At 35.5% G+C, this 17,956-nt stretch overlaps 2 protein-coding genes across 5 annotated transcripts; both read left to right on the forward strand.

The window, feature by feature from the left end:
* The first annotated feature begins 3,865 nt into the window (after window positions 1-3,865).
* LOC110697311 (nucleolin-like) lies at window positions 3,866-7,716 on the forward strand. 2 transcript variants are annotated; one of them, XR_002506481.1, is made up of 3 exons: window positions 3,866-4,533; window positions 5,911-6,225; window positions 7,328-7,716. XR_002506481.1 is itself a non-coding variant. In XM_021874687.1 (2 exons), the coding sequence occupies exons 1-2, from the start codon at window positions 4,201-4,203 to the stop codon at window positions 6,151-6,153; spliced, it is 576 nt and encodes a 191-aa protein (XP_021730379.1). In that variant the 5' UTR covers window positions 3,866-4,200; the 3' UTR covers window positions 6,154-6,560. The 2 variants fall into 2 exon arrangements, 1 of the variants encoding a protein (XP_021730379.1); XM_021874687.1 differs by lacking the exon at window positions 7,328-7,716 and having other exon boundaries at window positions 5,911-6,560.
* Window positions 7,717-9,135: 1,419 nt separating this feature from the next.
* On the forward strand, window positions 9,136-15,867 carry LOC110697313 (4-hydroxy-tetrahydrodipicolinate reductase 2, chloroplastic-like). Of its 3 annotated transcripts, none has more exons than XM_021874691.1 (9): window positions 9,136-9,252; window positions 9,463-9,678; window positions 11,766-12,003; window positions 13,027-13,160; window positions 13,252-13,326; window positions 13,679-13,780; window positions 14,520-14,629; window positions 14,720-14,807; window positions 15,483-15,867. In XM_021874691.1, exons 2-9 carry the CDS (start codon window positions 9,478-9,480, stop codon window positions 15,549-15,551), a joined length of 1,017 nt encoding a protein of 338 aa, XP_021730383.1. In that variant the 5' UTR covers window positions 9,136-9,252; window positions 9,463-9,477; the 3' UTR covers window positions 15,552-15,867. The 3 variants fall into 3 exon arrangements, with proteins under 3 accessions (XP_021730383.1, XP_021730382.1, XP_021730384.1); XM_021874690.1 differs by having other exon boundaries at window positions 9,241-9,349; XM_021874692.1 differs by lacking the exon at window positions 9,136-9,252 and adding an exon at window positions 9,273-9,370.
* The last annotated feature ends 2,089 nt before the right edge of the window (window positions 15,868-17,956 follow it).

A 17,956-nucleotide genomic window follows, 5' to 3' on the forward strand; every position in this document is an offset into this window, starting at 1 on the left:
GCCACACCCATGGCCTTGACAACCAGCGCCACCACCCTTGCCCGTCGGAGGGGCCTGCTGTTGTGTTGGGGTTTCGGTGTTGGTGGATGCCGAGCTATTGAATTGGGCTACAACGATGATGCGGCAACAATAAGGTCATTGGCACGCCTCGACTCCTCAAGTAATAGACAAGATCGCGTAGTTTCAAACGAAAGCAAGGGCTCCGATTGTTGTATCATTGCAGCGGCAGTGTCAAAATCCGTATTCACAAGACCCGGAACCAAGCGAATTACAAGTTTTAGTTCCGACACGGGTTGATCAACATTAGCAAGTTGATCCTTCAAATTCTTCAATTCCCGGCAATATGATGCAATGTCAGGAAATTTAGATAGATGCAATTGATTAAATTGATTTTCAAGATAAGTCGCCCTAGTAGTTTTGTTATCTTGAAATATCTCCTTGAGTTTGTCCCATAGTTGTTGCGCCGTATCCCCTTTTCACAATACATTTTCAAGTAAATCAGTAGAAATTGTGTCATAGATTCAATTTTTTACAACCGAATCAAGTTTCTTCCACATAGCATCTGACAAATCTGCTGGCTTTGTAATAGGGTTAATATGATCAATAACGTTGAACGCATGAACATGACATTCAATTTATTATTCAACCCAATTTGAGTATTGAACTTTCTCACTATCAGAGTCAAAGGGATTGAATTTCTGATATTATTAACTCCAAAGGCAGGGTGAAAGCTGGACGAGGAAGAATCTTCACCCTTGGTCATGGTGGCCGGCTAGGTGGTGCTAGGGAAGGAAGATGGGTGGCGGCTAGGGCTTAGGAAAAAAAAATGAATTTGCGGAAGCTGAAGTTAGATCTAAAACCTGAGTTGTGATATCATGTTAGATTTTGTGAAAACTCCTGGAGGATTACAAAGATGAGTCCTAATCATGTTAGAAAATCTCAAAAAATATTTACATAATATTCACAAAATATATCCTTCCATAACAGAATATCTATCGTATATTCTATCATGTGAGCTTATGACGATTGACAAGGTTCAGCAAACCTTTCTCAACAAAAAGTCACAGTAAAACTAAAACGTCGAGAAGATTTTAAAATAATTAATGCTAAATTGCTAATGTTATAACTCATGGGAGAATTGACTCCAACTAATTTTGACCAAATTATTTGATTTTCAAAATAATATGGATGACAATCAATAAATCTTATTTAATTATGCCACAGCATTTAATGATACTCGTAAATCTTTACACTTGTATAGTTGTATCACTTGTATCAAGCAGTATTTTCTTGTTCATATCATCATATGATAATTTTGCACATTTCAAAATCTAGATATGCTCGGGTGCATAGTAAGGAGTATATAATTTGAGCACACTCGGTATAAGCGGGATGGAGACCTATTCAATCACATTACGAAGCACAAAAAATTCATAAACTTTTCTAGACAAAATTATGACATTTAGATGAGTTTTCTTCATTTTTTGAAGATACGTAGATTTTTGTAATACACCATGACATACCATTAAAAAAATATACAACTATTCCCATAAATAATTCGAAAACAAAATAATGCTTCTCTCTCCCTCCCCTCTTACACAATCAAAATGTCAAGTAATTAAAGCTCAAAAAACCAGCAAATTACAATTTTTTTTTTTTTTTGAAGAAACCAGCAAATTACAAATATTACTTTGTATTGTACTAGTATAAATACAACTTTTTTTTTAAGGAGAATACAGCTAATTACAGTAACAACTCAGTAATTTTGATTTTTGATCGAACACATACTTGGCATAATATACTCAATAAATATATACAAATACAATGAAATAAACAACAACAGAAATTCAAAAACATTACACTAATTTGATTGATTATTTCAATTAAAGAGTACAACCACAAAAAGTATAAAAGAAACAGAGGAGAGAAAACAAAGCAAGAGACTCAACCATAGTTACCATAGTCCATAGCACGTTATCAAACACCCAAATATTCAACCACTGCAATCTCTCCGCCGTATAATTCGTGAAATCAAACTCCGACCACCGGAATATGGCGGAGATTGACGATGATGCTCTCTGAATACCTATCTCCGACCACCGGTATATCGACGATGTCGCTGCTCTCCATATCCAACCCATTGATCTATCCACCTTTAATAATTCTAATTTATTTTGAGGTGAAAATTTGTGAAATAAAAAAGAAAAAAAAAAAAGAGGGTGGAATAATTATTTATTTATTTGATGGAGATAGGAGATATAATTTGGTAGAGTTGGGGGTGGAGGAAGAAGAAGGGTCTAGTGAGGAGAGAGAAGGGAGGAGTTAAATGTTGGATTGTTATTTTGTGGACCCATTTTTTATCAACTTTGGAATTTTGGGGAATACAGACAATTTGAGGTTTTTTATTTTGGTGCAAAAATACAGACAATTTGATAGGTGTAGAGAATGGAGTTGCGTATTGTATTGTAGTGTGAACTTTGTCAATGTGATGGTTAATCGGTTATTTTAGTCTTTTAAGCTCGTGTTACTTGTTAAAGGGTTGGAGTGTGATTAGATAAAGGTCATACACTCGTACTCCGTGTGTACAATTGAACATGCCTTGTTTAAAAGTCGATTCTGATACAAATTAATGTTGTAATTGTGATTTATTTTATGTGCAGCTTTATCACACTTGTAAATGATGGCGTGTCATGTATGTTGATTGTTGAGCTACAATAATTTATAATTCATATTGAGTTTGTATGTTGCCTTACATCAAGATTATTTGAATTGGTACAAGGATCATATGTATATGATCCATTAATGTTATGTACATGATACGTGAGACCAATTAACTATACATAGACATAAAAAGATGATTTGTTTTGTCATTTCAGCAAGTCAATTAAAGGGCACTCCTTGTCATTTCCAAATCCATACATAAAAGAATCAGAACTGAAAGATGTTGCCGACCACCATATATGCTTAAAGTGTGTAGTGTAGGTGTACACTGAAGGTTCACTAAGCATGAGGGAAAAAAAATCTCATCTCCATAATGTTTGTGACATTAAGTTAGGGATTGACATTCATTTCAATTTACTTCTATAACATTAAATTCCCTTTAATCTACTGATCTACCCCCACCCCAAATTACCCCTTTTACGCAGTTTGTAATTGTAGAAGTTTGAGAGTTGAGACTAAAATAGCGGTCACTACTTTTAAATAACAACAAAGTTGGTTGGGAGCTAGTCTCCTTTTTCCACTTTGTCATGAAAAAAAAAAAACCTCTTTTACTGTAAACAACAACAAAGTCCACCTTAGATAACTTTGCATATGTAAGATATAATATGTAAGATATAACTAGTCTAGTCTGCCCATTCCCCTTTCCAAAAGTACTACGGTATTCTAAATTTCTAATAATAACTCTACATAGTAATCAATGGATCGGTTAGAGAAAATGGATTTAGGTGATGGACAAATGGTTATCTCTATTGCTATTGCAAGTGATCTCGCTAATGCATCCCTCATCAATTACTCCACTTTATGGTTAACCTCTGTTGTGTACTTATAATCTAATTAGTTTACTTAAGTTATATTCAATTCACCTTAATTCAATAACTTATTACTCGTACTAACTTATCGGATCGAATTGAATATTTTATGACCCGAAATTTTTAGATATCCAATATTTTTGAACAAATCAAATTGGATCATGAGATTGAGTCTAACTAAGATACCAGAACAACAGCCATACAATAGGCCCAAAGGTTCCAAACCAACTGAAGGCCCACTATCTCACTAGTACAGAAGCCCAATACAAATGGTGGCTTCCTTCAGTACGGACATAGCTTCGAAGGAATATTCGGGATAGCTAAACCTCGTAGAGTCGTAGTAGAAGATCAAACCCCTCTCAAAATTATCAAAAAACCCTCAACCCTAACTTCCACGCACGCGTATCACACGTGAGTTTCAGAAACACACAAAAGATCCTTAATCACCAACCCACAACCGTCCGATCTTCTTACACGTCATCAATCCCACTTTCATCTTTTTTCAACGGCTGAGATCACACTTACCCAAGAGTTGCTACTGGTTCGAACCTCCCCTGTTTCTCCCTTTCTCTCTCTCTCTCTTCACTCCCCTGCTTTCCCCTTTTACCCCCAAAAATATTTTTCAAGAAAAAAAAGGAAAATTCCCCAAAAAATCTCTGCAATTGTATCCATGAAGATGATGATGGAGGAGGAGAGAGAAATTGAGGCGGCGAAGAAAGAGGTCGCAGCCGCCATTAACGGCCAGAAAAAGGAGGAAGTTGAAGAAGTTGAAGAAGAAGAGGTTGACGGCGAGGAAGAAGAAGACGGTGGTGACGGTTCTGAAGAAGATGATGACGATGACGATGATGAAGGTGATGAGGATGCAGTGCAGGAAGGTATACCGTCTTCTGATACTCCCGCAGTTCAGTCGGTAGATGATGAAGATGATGATGATGATGATGATGATGCTGATGACGATGATGACGACGACGACGACGATGATGACGGTGATGACGATGACGAGGTAACGAAATTCGTGTTATGTATAATTTTTTTTGTTAATTTTCTGGATTATTTTCAAAATTCTGGTAATTATATTATTTCTATGTTGTTTTCAGCATTTGGTGTGGATTTTATTGTCAGATCTGTTTACGTGCTGCGTTTTTATGTGATGATTATGCTTAATATGTGATTTTCTTCGTTTTTGATGCTTTTTTCCAGAAATTTCTGCTGTTAATGTAGTTTTTCTATGTGTTCTGCTGTTTATTCTGGTTTACTGGAGCTTAATTTATTAGATCTGCGGCTTTGTAGCGTAGATCTATGCACATATATTAGGGTTATGTACTGTTTGGAGGGCGTTTTGGTCAATTTCGAGGTTGGTAGTGGTCAAAATGAGTATTTTACTGTCTATTTGTAGAGACTTAGGGTTTATGAGTTTTTTTTTTTTTTTTCTGATTTTCTGAATAATGTTTTTTTTTTTGTTATATCTGCAAAAAAGTATTTTGGTTTAAAGTTTACTTTTGTTTCAAGTTTTGTTCTTTTTCATTTGTTTGTGGAATTTGAGATTAGATAGAAGGAATTTTAATGAAGGTAATGTTGTAAATGTTTCGTGTGTGTAGATTTTTGATCTATTTTTACAATAACCATTAGAGGTTTACATGGATGTTTTGCTTGATTGCGACCGATTTATGAAATTCATTTCATGTCAAGTTTTGGGGCTGAGTTTTGGATTCATTGGCTTTTAAAGATGGGTCATTATTGGTGAGAGTTTTTTAAAATTTGGTCTATGGTGCTGTCTCTGGGTTAGGTCGTTTATTGCTCATGTAGTTGTGTGGGCGTGTTGATTGTTGATAGTCTTAGGTAACAAATCTTAATCAAGGTGGTAAAAGTCAAATTGTAGCTGTAATTCTGTATTTTTTACCATGACTTCTGAGTTTTTGCATTTTTAGCCTCACTAAATATTGTGTTGGATGCTATTGATCTAATTATATGTACGGAGTAACTAAACAAGTAAGCAATGATTACTTTTGGATGTAATATCAATTCAATATTTGGTGTAGCCTGTAGAAATTAATCGAATCACCATATTCATCAATACCTGTAATCTCGTTTTTGACTATAAATTAAGTTTTTAAGTATTGATGATATGATTCTATTATTTTAATCTGAGTTTTTGGCTGGGTGGCTTTTCCATACCTTTTAAGAGCGAAAGACGACTCACTAGTGTATACAGTCCTCAAATCAACTAAGGTGTGGCTTGTTTGGGTAGTCTGAGCTCACGAGTGCTTATCAATTTTTACAACGTAAACACTGAATTTGCGGAGGGTAATGTTTAATGTTGTTTCGGTCATCTTTCTGTGAATCTTTCAAGTTTTACTGACCCTTGAACGTGAATTTATAGGAGCCTGATACCGGGTATCTTGTTCGCCCTGTTGCTCCTGCCGAAGATGAGGTGGATGCCTCTGACTTTGAGCCTGAAGAGAATGGTGATGATGAAGATACCGAAGAAGATACTGATGATGAGGAGGAGGATGATCATGAGGATGGGAAAGTTGAGGCCCCACCAAAGCGCAAAAGGTCAGGTGAAGAGGATGATTCTGGTGATGATGATGGAGATGATGATGAAAGACCACCCAAACGGTAGTGATGAGGACCGTGGGGTTTGGCTTCTGTTACTCTCTGGAAAAATGCCGATGGAGGCTTGACCCATCGGCATGTAAGTCAATCCCTCTCTCTTTATCCTCTCTGTCATCCTTGTATTATGATGATCATGGTGTCAATTTCTCTTTAGTGTCATTATGGTGCAGACTCGAAAAGAAAAAAAGTGCATACTAGTAGAATGGCTCTTTGAACTTTTCTCAACTTTAGATCTGATACATGTTATGAACTCTGTTAAACTTCTGCGGTGTTAGGTTCGTTTTTAGATTAGAGGGGTGTAAGTTAGGTTTTTATGTTACTGTTTCAATTTCCGATGATCTGTTTTTTTATACAACTTTAGTTTACCGGTTACGCCATTCCATAATTTTGCACCATCAGCGGTGGTTACCTATACATGCCTGATTGCATTTGCTGTACTGTGATGGGGGATGTGGTGGTTTTTTGTGACAGTAGTCACCATTTGTGAGGTTATGTGCCAATACGGACGGACTGTTATTGCCCTTGATGGCAGACCAACATGTACTCGTTAACCCATTGTTCTTGTTCCATTGATCAAAATTATGACAACCCATTATTGCTCTCTAAGGGTTTCAGCCATTCAATCTGAGGTGGTTCGGTTCTGAGTTCTGAGAAGTGTGTTATTAGCCAATATGACTTGGGTTCGGTTAGATACACATTTTTGGCCTGTATGCTAATACGGAATACCTCAAAGGGTTGGGTACATGGGTAACATCAAAAGTAGAATATTAATATTGTGATTAATTAATTAATGTGAATTCTGAATTGTGAACTACCTTATTAATACAGTAATGAAGAAATTTTCAATTAATCTCTTTGAGCGAGAAAGCTGAAAGACACGTGCAACTAACCTTATGGTTGTGGGGCACTACTTTTTGCTGGGTTATTGATATTTTGCCGAAGAAACTGTTAAACAACATGGGTCCCAACTTTTGGGATAAGACAGACGAACAAACAACTATCCCTTTTTTTTTTTTTTTTTTTTTTGTACATTTATAATTGGTATGATGTATTACTTTTTTTTGTTATTGGCTTATACTTGAAAAAAAAATCGTGTATTGAATTAAAATTTTGTATTGTTATTTGTTATTTTATCTTGTAGTTTAGTACTGATGTGTTTTTGGGTTTGTTTGGTTTTGTAGAGAGCGACGATTGGTGAAAGAAAAGTATTGCAAAAGCAAACGCTGAGAATGTCGGGCCAAGGTGAATGGACTGGTTATTTGCTGGAAAGTCGCATCTCTATCGAGCCCATTCCAACACAGTACAACTGGACATTATTCATGATAGTGCAGATTTAACATAACTATACCTGTTTATTGGGTATTTGGGTGCGGTTGGGTTAGGGTCGGTGCGGGTTGATAATGGCTCATATCTTATTGGGCCAAAGTGATCCAGATTAACGTGGGCTGTGGATTGGTATTCGATAGGCCAACAATCGATCAAGGAAAAGAATAGAAGCCAAAATTTGTTGTATGTGAATGTGAAATTATACATTTTAAAGTTTTCTTTTAGTTTAATTTTCCAATAATTACGAAGTACAAGTAGGGCTATTGGCATTTTCCAGGAGCGGGGGAAGGGCGGGAGGGGTTTGGGGTGTTTTGGGTGAGGGTAAGGAGAGGGGGTGGGGCTGTTTTCCGGTGGGGAAGGGGAAGGGGAGGAGTGGGGGTTGGTGGTGTTTTTGATATTTTATTTTTTATTTTTTTTATTTATGTTGTGACTAATTAAACTAAGACACGTGTTATTTAAGAAAAAAATAAATAAAAAAGTAACCTTTTAATCAGGTCACCGGTTGTTTGACCTGTTAAATGAAAATGCTCCCCAAAGTTGGGATTATCAATAGTAAATGGCCCAAAGTTGGAATTAATAAAACTAAATTTTCCTTAAAAAATTACAATATCATTGTCAAATATTCCGTAAACAAATGTTAATTTTTCTATAAATTATAACACGAGCTATAGTTAGAGATGTTTATGGGGTGTGAAATCACTACTCTTAGATGGTCTCAAATGGAGGGTGGGAAATGGACGCTCTATTTGGGTTTGGGATGATGCTTGGCTCAATGGGGAGGGTACACACTTTGTTCCTACACCTAATGCTGATAGCAATACGGATTTAAGGGTTGTGGATTTAATTGATGCGGCATATGACTACTGGGATAAGAAGGTGGTAAATGCTACGTTTGCCGAGAATGAGAGGGATGCGGTTCTTGATATCCCACTGTCAAAACCGTAACCATGATTTTTTTTTTCTCTTTCTTTTTCTGGTCGTTTAATTGCTTAATAAATGGTTAAACGTGGGTTAAAGGGGGAAAAGTGACTTCATAATTGGCCTTAACTGGAGTCTAGTAGTAATAGTAATTCCTTAAAAAAAAATTGTGGTAGTAATTTGCAAGTTTGTTTTAATTTCGCGGTAATAATTATCAAAGAGGCATTAATACGAGATAGTAATTGACAAATTTTCTAGAAAAATAAGACTTAGGTTTATCGGAGTGAGCATAGCAACTATCTGGCAAGGACAAGATTCGATCCTGCCACCTCCCATGCTTGCTATCTACAACTACAGGCAGAAATGCAAAATAAATACTCCACTAACTCCAGTACAACTAAGGTGTTGTTTGTTTGATATGAGAATTTACTTTTTACGGGAATTTATATTTCATGGTAATTAATTACCTACATCCAATTCCTCCGAATTGTCTAAACTTGTTTGGTTGGGACGAAGGAAGTTGCAAATCATTGAAATTTTAACTTACCTAGGGGGGTTGGGTAATTAACTTCCCATATTTTGTGGAAAATTACAATTCCCATGAATTTGCAATTCTCACATACAATTCTCATGAATTTGCAATTCCCACGTATATATTTTTATATTATCAACCAAACAACTCATCTGCTTTCAAATTTTCATAATTTCTCAATACTCTATTTTCCGTGTGCAACCAAACAAGCCCTCAAAGTGGATTGAGAGTACTACGTTGAGTTCCAGTCTTATTCAAACTTTCCCCAGAAATACGAGTACTCATATAAGTAAATAAGTAATAATACTATATTCACTCACTTGCGCTTAGGTAACTGCTTGTCTTACTTTGCTTCTTTACTCTCTCTTTCCCCTTGCGCTGTCCCAAAGTTGAATTTAGGGCTTTTTCTTCTTTTCTTTTTGCATTTGTAAGAACAAATTAGATTTGGGTTTGTTTTTTTCAACCATTTAATGTCATTTCTGTTGTATATAATCTTATAAAAGAGTGCATTTTTAAAGGGTTTTTGTTTTTTTGGTGCAGATTATTATTATATAAATGGCATTTGTAGTAAAAGTTCCTGTGAATGTGAGTATTTCTTCACAATGTAAATTTGGTGGATTTTCTGGGAATATAATCAGAAAATCTGGGATTGAGAATGGGCGTAGATCGTTTGTTTCAGCTGTAATGTCAAGTAGCCCTGCTCCTAATGTCCAAAATCTTTCTATCAAGTCCAAAGATGTTGGATTGCCTGTTATGGTATAAACTCTTTACTATTCTCTTGATTATCTGTTCTTCATTTCTTGATTCTATAACTTGCTGTCATGTTGAATTGAATCTTGCTGGAGTGTGTTCGTGTCGTAAATTGTTATATTGTTTGAATGTTTGAGGAATCAATGGTCAAAATTGATGAGTTTCGTGCCTTGAAATGTAAACCTGGTCTATTAGTTTGGGATGGAGGGAGTGTCTATGTTTTATTGATTAGTACAAACTATGTAATGTTGCTAGAGATTAGTATGAAAACAGCAAGTAAGCAATCTAGGAGAGATAGAAACAATGGCAGCCAAGGGGATAGTGTATTATCAAACAGAGTATTCAACAATACAAGCCTTCTTTCGAGAGGAAGGTTCTCCCAAAACAAACTTCTCAATTAATTTCTTGATGCATTCCCCTTAACCCAAACACCTATAAATACCCCAAAATTAAGCAAGCTAACAAACTTAAGCACAGCTAAGGCAAGGAATCAAAATAACAAACTAGTAACAAACTTTTCTATAGATTACTATTTTACCCTCTTCCCCAAAACTGATTCTAACAACCTTCCAACTCAGCATTCTTCTGGTTAATTCTTGGGCCTTCTAGCATAAGTGAAGCGGATATCAGGCTTGGGCTGATTCCTTGCAAATGTTTTGTACAGTTTTATCAGGACTTGAATTATATGTGTAACACATTTATCTCATTAGCAAAATGGTATATTGATCCATTTCTTCCTTCTCTATACGAATGACTCATACAATGGCTTATTCACCTGATCACTGTTGTTTGATTTCCTAGTGTTACCCTTCTGTTAAATTTATTGGCTGAATGAAAATTTGTATCAAGTCAAAACTAAAATGTTATCTTGTTTGTCACTAGTATGTGTCCGTTGCTTCCCCGTGCTTGTTGCTTATAGTTGTGCACTCTCTAATAAATTATGAGAGTATGATGAATGAGAGTAAATGCTGATTGAAACTGGCTGTATACACAGAATTATCAATGCTTTTCAAGATGCATAAGGAGAGGGGTGGGGTGGGGGGGAATCGTTGTGCTCTGGTAAAATATGAGAGTATGATGAATGAGGGTAATTGCTGAGGTTGAAACTGGCTATATACACAGTGCTTTTCAAGTTGCATAAGGAGAATTTTTTTTTTTTTTTTTGGGGGGGGGGGGGGGGGGGGCGGGTGGGGGGTGGGCGAGGGGAAGGTACGAGACACGAGGCTGAATTTATGGCTGACAATCTTCAACTGTGTCTTGCGATTTATTTATTTGTCTGTCCTACTGTTTTATTACCTTGGAATCCTTAACATGGGTAGCGAGGGCTAGGCAGTACTTGTCATTACTTGGCTATAGAGAATTGCCTTTTTGAAATTTAAGTCTCACCCTTGCTGGAGGTCAATATATATGTTTGTTCGATGAAGCTTTCTGATTGATATCTTAGGTGTAAGCTAAGTTCTCTGATTCCACAGCTAGATTGATCTCTATCTTGTTTGGTAATTTTAAATCAATTGGCAAGCATTGATCTGATTCTTTGCTTTATTGGTTTTGTTGGAAATGATCTAAGGGTTTGACAAAAGACGTTGGTTGATCCTAGGATACAATCATACATTTTCCCATCATGCTTATCTAACAATCCTTGCATCTTAGAGGAAGTTGTTAAAGTTATACCAATTCTGATACCTGTCCACTTATGTGTTTTATACATGCTCCTGTGAGGCTGTGACTAACTAGCGGAGTGAAAATGGTCTACTATGAATTATGGCATGCTCTGATTCCTAGATATCAAAGGCTTTAACTTATTCAGATCAATTATGTGTTAATATCTAGAAAAATATGGTTGGACGCCAGAAAACAAATACCTATTAACCTATAACAATTTGTGGTCAGCTACAGATTACAATTTTTGAGCTACTGAAAGAAATCAAAGATATGCTTCAATTTGACGGAAGTTGACAAACTATATAGTCATTATTGCTGTTGTTAGATATGGCATTTCACTTTTAAGTGATTCTGGTTGTAAGAACATCATGTGCTTCTGTTAGGCTGGCTTTTGCTTAGAAACTTTGTTCTATGTGATTCTTTGATTTTAGGTCAATAGTTGCATGGGCAAAATGGGAAAGGCAGTTATCGAAGCAGCAGCTAATGCTGGACTTCATATTGTTCCTGTATCATTCGGTGCACAGGAGGAGAGTGGGCAGCTTGTCCAAGTGGGAGATAAAGAAATTCAGGTCCACGGTCCTTTAGAAAGAGAAGATATCCTTGCCTCTGTCTATGATGAATATCCTGAGCTGATTGTGGTAGACTATACAGTGCCGACTGCAGTAAATGGTATGCAGAACATATGAAAACTTGTAATTTATAGCTTTTTTTCTTTTCGCTTAAACGTAATTAATGTGGTGCGACTGGTTGATGATTGACACTGTCTAAATTTATCTTGGTAATAGGAAATTAAAGAAACCCCATTGTAAGTAATTGGCTGTAAATAAAAGGTTTAGACCTTTAATGTAGACACTTTCTTGTTGACCAGCATTATTCAATCATTATCTTATGTGCAATACTTCATTTCGTCAGTTCTGTGCTATTAAAATAAAGAATTTGCTTTTTCTTTCCCTTTCTATATTGCATTTGACTATTTTAATTGATAATTAACTTGTGATCATTGGATTTTTTATATTTATCATGTCTCGGCTTGGTCATTTTATAAATACACGGAAATGGAGTTTTTGCCTATCACTGAATACTTTGTGTATTTTTTTTCAATGTAATTCTTCATTATCCTGGAAATATTTACTGTATTGAGCTTTCAGGGTTGTTTTTTTTGGGATGGATTTTGGGGGTATGAGGCCTCTCTCAGCGTTCAGGGGTGAGGTTACATTCCTCCTATCTTATTTGTCTACGATGTTGTCTTAAACAAGCTGGGAAACATTCATCATATTTGTCTAGGATGTTATACTAAGCAAGGTCATGGGATATATTCATTTTTCTCATCATATGTGGATTTGACCTGTAAAACTTCAAGCCAAGCTCTCTACTGATATGCAACAATTTCGTTGGTCAACAGTAAAGCTAGATGCAGATCTACAGAATGCATGATCAATATATATATATATATCTGATTTAGCCCACCCTAGAGTCATAGTGCAACTCTGATATAAATGTACCATCAATAAATGTTATGGCCTGATTGTTGAATAATTTCAAGCTAGACTCCAAGTTGCTATATTTATTTCAAAATTTCAATGTATGGAGGGCTCGTTGATAATTTTATTGTTGGAGAAGTATCCAATCATGCTTTGATGTTTGAATTTACCTTCTAGTTTGATTAATCATTTTGGACAATTTGGTCTGCAGATAATGCAGAGTTGTATTGCAAAATTGGTGTGCCATTTGTGATTGGAACCACTGGTGGAGACAGGGATAGACTTCATAAGACTGTGGAGGACTCAAAGAATTATGCTGTTATATCACCACAGATGGGAAAGCAGGTGTTTCATTTATAGTCCTGTATTGCAAGCCAGTTTCAAATTATCTATTGCAGTTCTCTTCACTGAATATCTACATTTTTGGCTATTCTAGGTCGTAGCATTTCTTGCAGCCATGGAAATTATGGCTGAGCAATTCCCTGGAGCCTTCTCTGGTTATTCTCTTCAGGTATTTCCTCTCATCATGATCTCTCTGATGCATACAAAATAATTCCTTATGAGTTGGTTTCAACATGTCTGACAAGAAAGTTTCATTAACTGCTTGGATGGAGCAGTCTCCATTTCAATATCGTGCGCATGTCTTGGCAAACTCATTTGTGATAGTTTTTAGTACTGTAAGATGAATGTAGATTATACTGATCAATCTGAAAAAAATCATAATCAAGCAGTGTCACATCGCATTTGTATCTGATATATGGTTGAGTATTGTTTGCCAATTATGAGCTTGATTCTATATCATAATTTTGGGTTAGATGAAATGGTTTATTTGCTTAATTATTATTGGGTATGACTAATACCAGGTCATGGAGTCTCATCAAGCCAACAAAAAGGATGCATCTGGGACTGCTAAAGCTGTTATCTCATGCTTTCAGAAACTTGGAGTGGACTTTGATATGGATCAGGTTAGACTCTCTTGTATACAGGGGTTAATTACCATGGTGAAACCTTAGGATGACTAATTGATTACAGTAGGGTGGTTAGGAAAATCCAAATCATCTTTTTTTTATAATAGTATATTACCTTCACATGGAGAAATTAGCATTACTAACCATCCATGAATGTGACTCTTTATGCCTCATTTTGCAGGTTTAATGGATTTGTTAAATTCTTTGACAAACATACATATTCACTTATTTAGAAGCTCTGTGCATCTTGCGACATCGTTGCTCATAGATTTGTTAATATAAGATGCTTAGAAAATAGAAACTGATAATTAGTGGAAAACCTTTTAGTGGTTTTTTCTTTTTCTGTTTTTTTTTTTTGTATACTGTTTCTTCAGCTGTATGATCATTAACTGCTAAATCATAGTAGGGCTATACTTCAGTCAATATATTATTTCTTATATTGCAATGTACTAGCTTAGAGGTTTGAGAGTTTGTCATGAGTATTTTGTTCTCATTTTGATGATTGTTTTTCATTTAATCATCAAATCAAGAACAAAAATTAACCTTGCGTTAGTTGGGTACACAGTGCACCCGGGTGTATATAAAAAATTTCATAGAGGGTTGGAACGTTCTTAGAGGCACTAACATTATCTGATCTATTGTCCTTGTGTGATTTGAGTTGCTGTCTTCAACAGCTTTATTTGATTATGATGTGATATTTTTTTTTTCCTGATCCTTCACTCATATTTTTTATCAGATACAACTAATACGGGATCCTGAGTTGCAAGTTGAGATGGTTGGTGTCCCGAAAGAACACGTTTCTGGTCATGCATTCCACATGTACCACTTAACGTCTCCCGACCAAACGTAAATTTACACCTATCTCATCCACCTATTTTAAAGCTATGCTTTATCTGTTCCTACTAAAGAGTTTGGAGCTTTTTGGTCTCTTCTTAGGGTATCATTTGAGTTTCAGCATAATGTGTGTGGAAGGTCTATATATGCTGAGGGTACTGTCGATGCTGTGCTTTTCCTGGCGAAGAAGGTAGAGATCTTTTTCTTATTTGTTTTATTTTTCTTCCGTCCTTGTGATGTTAGAAAAATGCACATTACGGTAATTTAATTTCAAAATTATTCTCAAAATATGATGTGTTGAAAGGGAATTTCTCTCTTTTGATGAAAGCTAACGAGCAAGTGCTTGTCCTTTGGCTAACTCATGTCTTGTTGTTAATATTTGGAGTTTTGGGGAAATCTTTTTTCCTTCTTCTTGGTGGCTGGAAAGATTGGTTCAGAAGTGGTATAAAATGTTATTGTTGAATTATGCTACTCCGTATTATGGAGGTGGGGATCAGTTACTAGTTTGAATTTTTGGCTCAATGAGCTGTAGGATAAGTGTTTAGTATTATGAAGTAAGTGTACCTGATTTTTAGTGGTGGGCAAGTATGGTGTACCAGGGACGTTACGGAGTATATTATATAGATGTTGGATTGATTGCTAGTTAGGATGCAATTTTCTGAGTAACATAGCTGTTGTGTTAAAATCCAGAACTTTTTGTTTTGGCATATCAATTTAAATAATTTTGCTGTGAATTTGTAGTTTCTAAACATATTCCATAATTTCCTGGCATGAAAATAGGTTGCTAACTTGATTTTCTTTAATTTTTGGCTGTAAATTGATGCTGCAAAAACCTACGAGGTCTAAAAAAATGTGGTTCATACAGGTGCAATCCAAGGCTACAAAACAGATCTACAATATGATTGATGTCCTGCGCGAAGGCAACATGCGATGATTTTGTGATACTTGAAGATCGTTTGCAAATTAGTGCAATGGCTCACATTTTCCTAATTTGAATCATGTAGAGCTAGATTGCCTAGATATCTTTGTTGCATAGCAGGTAGGTATCTTTAGGAAAATCAGAGTCACAAGCTTGAGCATGAGTTTTGTAGTTTAGATTGTTAAATTGCCTTTGAGATATGTGGTACATGGGAAAGCCCAAAGGATATCTAGGCTTGGGTGCCACTTTTTAGGTCAAAATCCATTGTGATTTTTATAGCCTAAAATGATGGCCATGCACAAGTTTAATGATTAACGTATCTGATTATCAATAAGTAAAAATTATTTATAAAATGATATTATGAAAATACACATAATCCTAACAAGATTACACTTTATATTTTATCATAACTAAAATTCACAAGGTTAAGTAGAGTTTGACAAAGTTACGGAGTATTCTGCAATATTTATTCCGTTCACTTTTACTTGCAATGTTTTTGACTTTGACGTTGAATAATTTGATAGTTTCATATAGAGCTGGACATGGGCTGTGCTGGCCCGTGGGCGGCACAGGCACATCACGACATTAACCCGGCACGGCACGAGCCCGCTAGCGACATGACACGACACAACATGATGACCGAAGAGTGGGCTGCGGGCTGTGTCGCGAACACAGTTTGGAATTTCCAGCACGAGCACGGCACGAGCCCATGGGTGGCACGCCAATTCGGCCCATGGCACGGCACACGGCATGGCCCGGCACGACACGGTTAAAACGACTACTTTCCAATGTTAATATGCGCCAACAACTATAAAACGGCTAGTTTTTTCCATTTCTATCGGTTAGTTTCTATTCCTAACGACTATTTAATTTAATTCCCTATAAATATATCACTTCATCATCCATTTTTTTTCCACAATTCATTTGTCAACTCATCTATTATCTTAATATATGCATTGTTGCTTTTTGCTAAGTAATAATAAAAATGTACAATTATAAAGAATAAAATTAATTATAATAATAAAAATAACATAAATAATAAAAAAGAATTATAATAATAAAAATAAGAATAATAAAAAGAACTATAATAATTTAATAATAAAAAACATAAACATAAATTAATAAAATTATTTAAATAATATATCAATTTAAAAAAAAAATTATGGGCTGCTCGGTGCCCGGCGGTCCGGCACGTGGGCTGTGCCGTTCCATGGGCTGGGGTGTGCCAATTGGTGGCTTGGCACGGCGACACGACCCACCACCAGGCACGACCCGCGGTGGCCTGACACTCTAGTTTCATATCTTACATTAAAAGATGAATTCTTTCAAGTATTAATATATCAACTTAATTTTATACAATATAAGAAATTTTTATTCTTTTTAAAAGGTAATGACAGAGATTTCATGATTATATAAGAAAAAATAATTTTTATTTTGCAATTTTTACAAATATGTACAAGTAAAAGATATATAAAAACTCTAAAGTTTTTTTAATATATAGTTATAGAGTTTTTTTTCGAGTTTGAGCCAGCTATAATCGATCTTATTAATGAGCTTAAACAAGTTTTTCACGAGCATTACCGAGTCGAATATACTGTTATTCGAGCTTTATTCAATTATTTAACGTGTTTAAGTTTATTGTTGATTGTAAAAAAAAAAAAAAGTTTATTGTTCAAACTTGTTTGTTACTTAACAGTTTTGACATATCTTTTACTAAGCTTGTTCGTGAGTAGTTCGTGAACGTATCAGCTCATTTACATCCGTACCCAGAGGTGAGATGAGTATGACTCATACAATCATACTCCTCTTAGAAATTAAATAAAATAAACTCAGTTAAGATCAAACCCTGGACCAGAAGAGGGTAATTTCCTAAGAAGTATGAATGATTGATGGGGCAACAAATCAAGTATGCAGTATGCATCAAGTTTAAGTGTAATTTGCCAAAGCCGTTGATAGTGGACCTACTCTACTACTACTACTCTACTAGTGGTAAATTGGTGGTCGTAGTAATTTTATCACTTGTGTGTACTGTGTACTGAGAATGTGCGATGCATTGCGTCGGTTGAATAGGGGAGCTTTCCAGTTTACCCCCACGACTTCGTCACGTGAGGTTCACAATTATTAACGTAGGCCACATTTTAAGGTTGTTCACACGTTCATTTCGCTTTTCAATCCATCCATCTAATTTTGCCGATCAGAGTATTTGAGGTCGACTTAACAGGAATCTAAAATACAGGGTTATTTTGTCAAAAATAAAAATACGGAATTATTTCAAGTTACTTAAAAAGGAAAAAATTACTCATTTATTTATAATTTTATAGTATTACCATCTAAACTAAAACTTTGTTATTAAAAGTGCTTTTAAAAAAGATAATTTGTTTAGGAAAAACCTTTTAAAACAACTTTTTTGTTCGGCTTTT

This window comes from Chenopodium quinoa, unplaced genomic scaffold (assembly GCF_001683475.1).
Source record: "Chenopodium quinoa cultivar QQ74 unplaced genomic scaffold, ASM168347v1, whole genome shotgun sequence".
NCBI lineage: Eukaryota > Viridiplantae > Streptophyta > Magnoliopsida > Caryophyllales > Amaranthaceae > Chenopodium > Chenopodium quinoa.

Excerpts from the sequence above, each read along its gene's own strand:
- LOC110697311 (XM_021874687.1), top strand. The coding sequence starts at position 4,201 with ATGAAGATGATGATGGAGGAGGAGAGAGAAATTGAGGCGGCGAAGAAA. Across the intron at positions 4,534-5,910 it reads ACGGTGATGACGATGACGAG|GAGCCTGATACCGGGTATCT; the intron begins GTAACGAAATTC and ends GTGAATTTATAG.
- LOC110697313 (XM_021874691.1), top strand. The coding sequence starts at position 9,478 with ATGGCATTTGTAGTAAAAGTTCCTGTGAATGTGAGTATTTCTTCACAA. Across the intron at positions 13,161-13,251 it reads CACCACAGATGGGAAAGCAG|GTCGTAGCATTTCTTGCAGC; the intron begins GTGTTTCATTTA and ends TGGCTATTCTAG. Across the intron at positions 13,781-14,519 it reads TGGACTTTGATATGGATCAG|ATACAACTAATACGGGATCC; the intron begins GTTAGACTCTCT and ends ATTTTTTATCAG.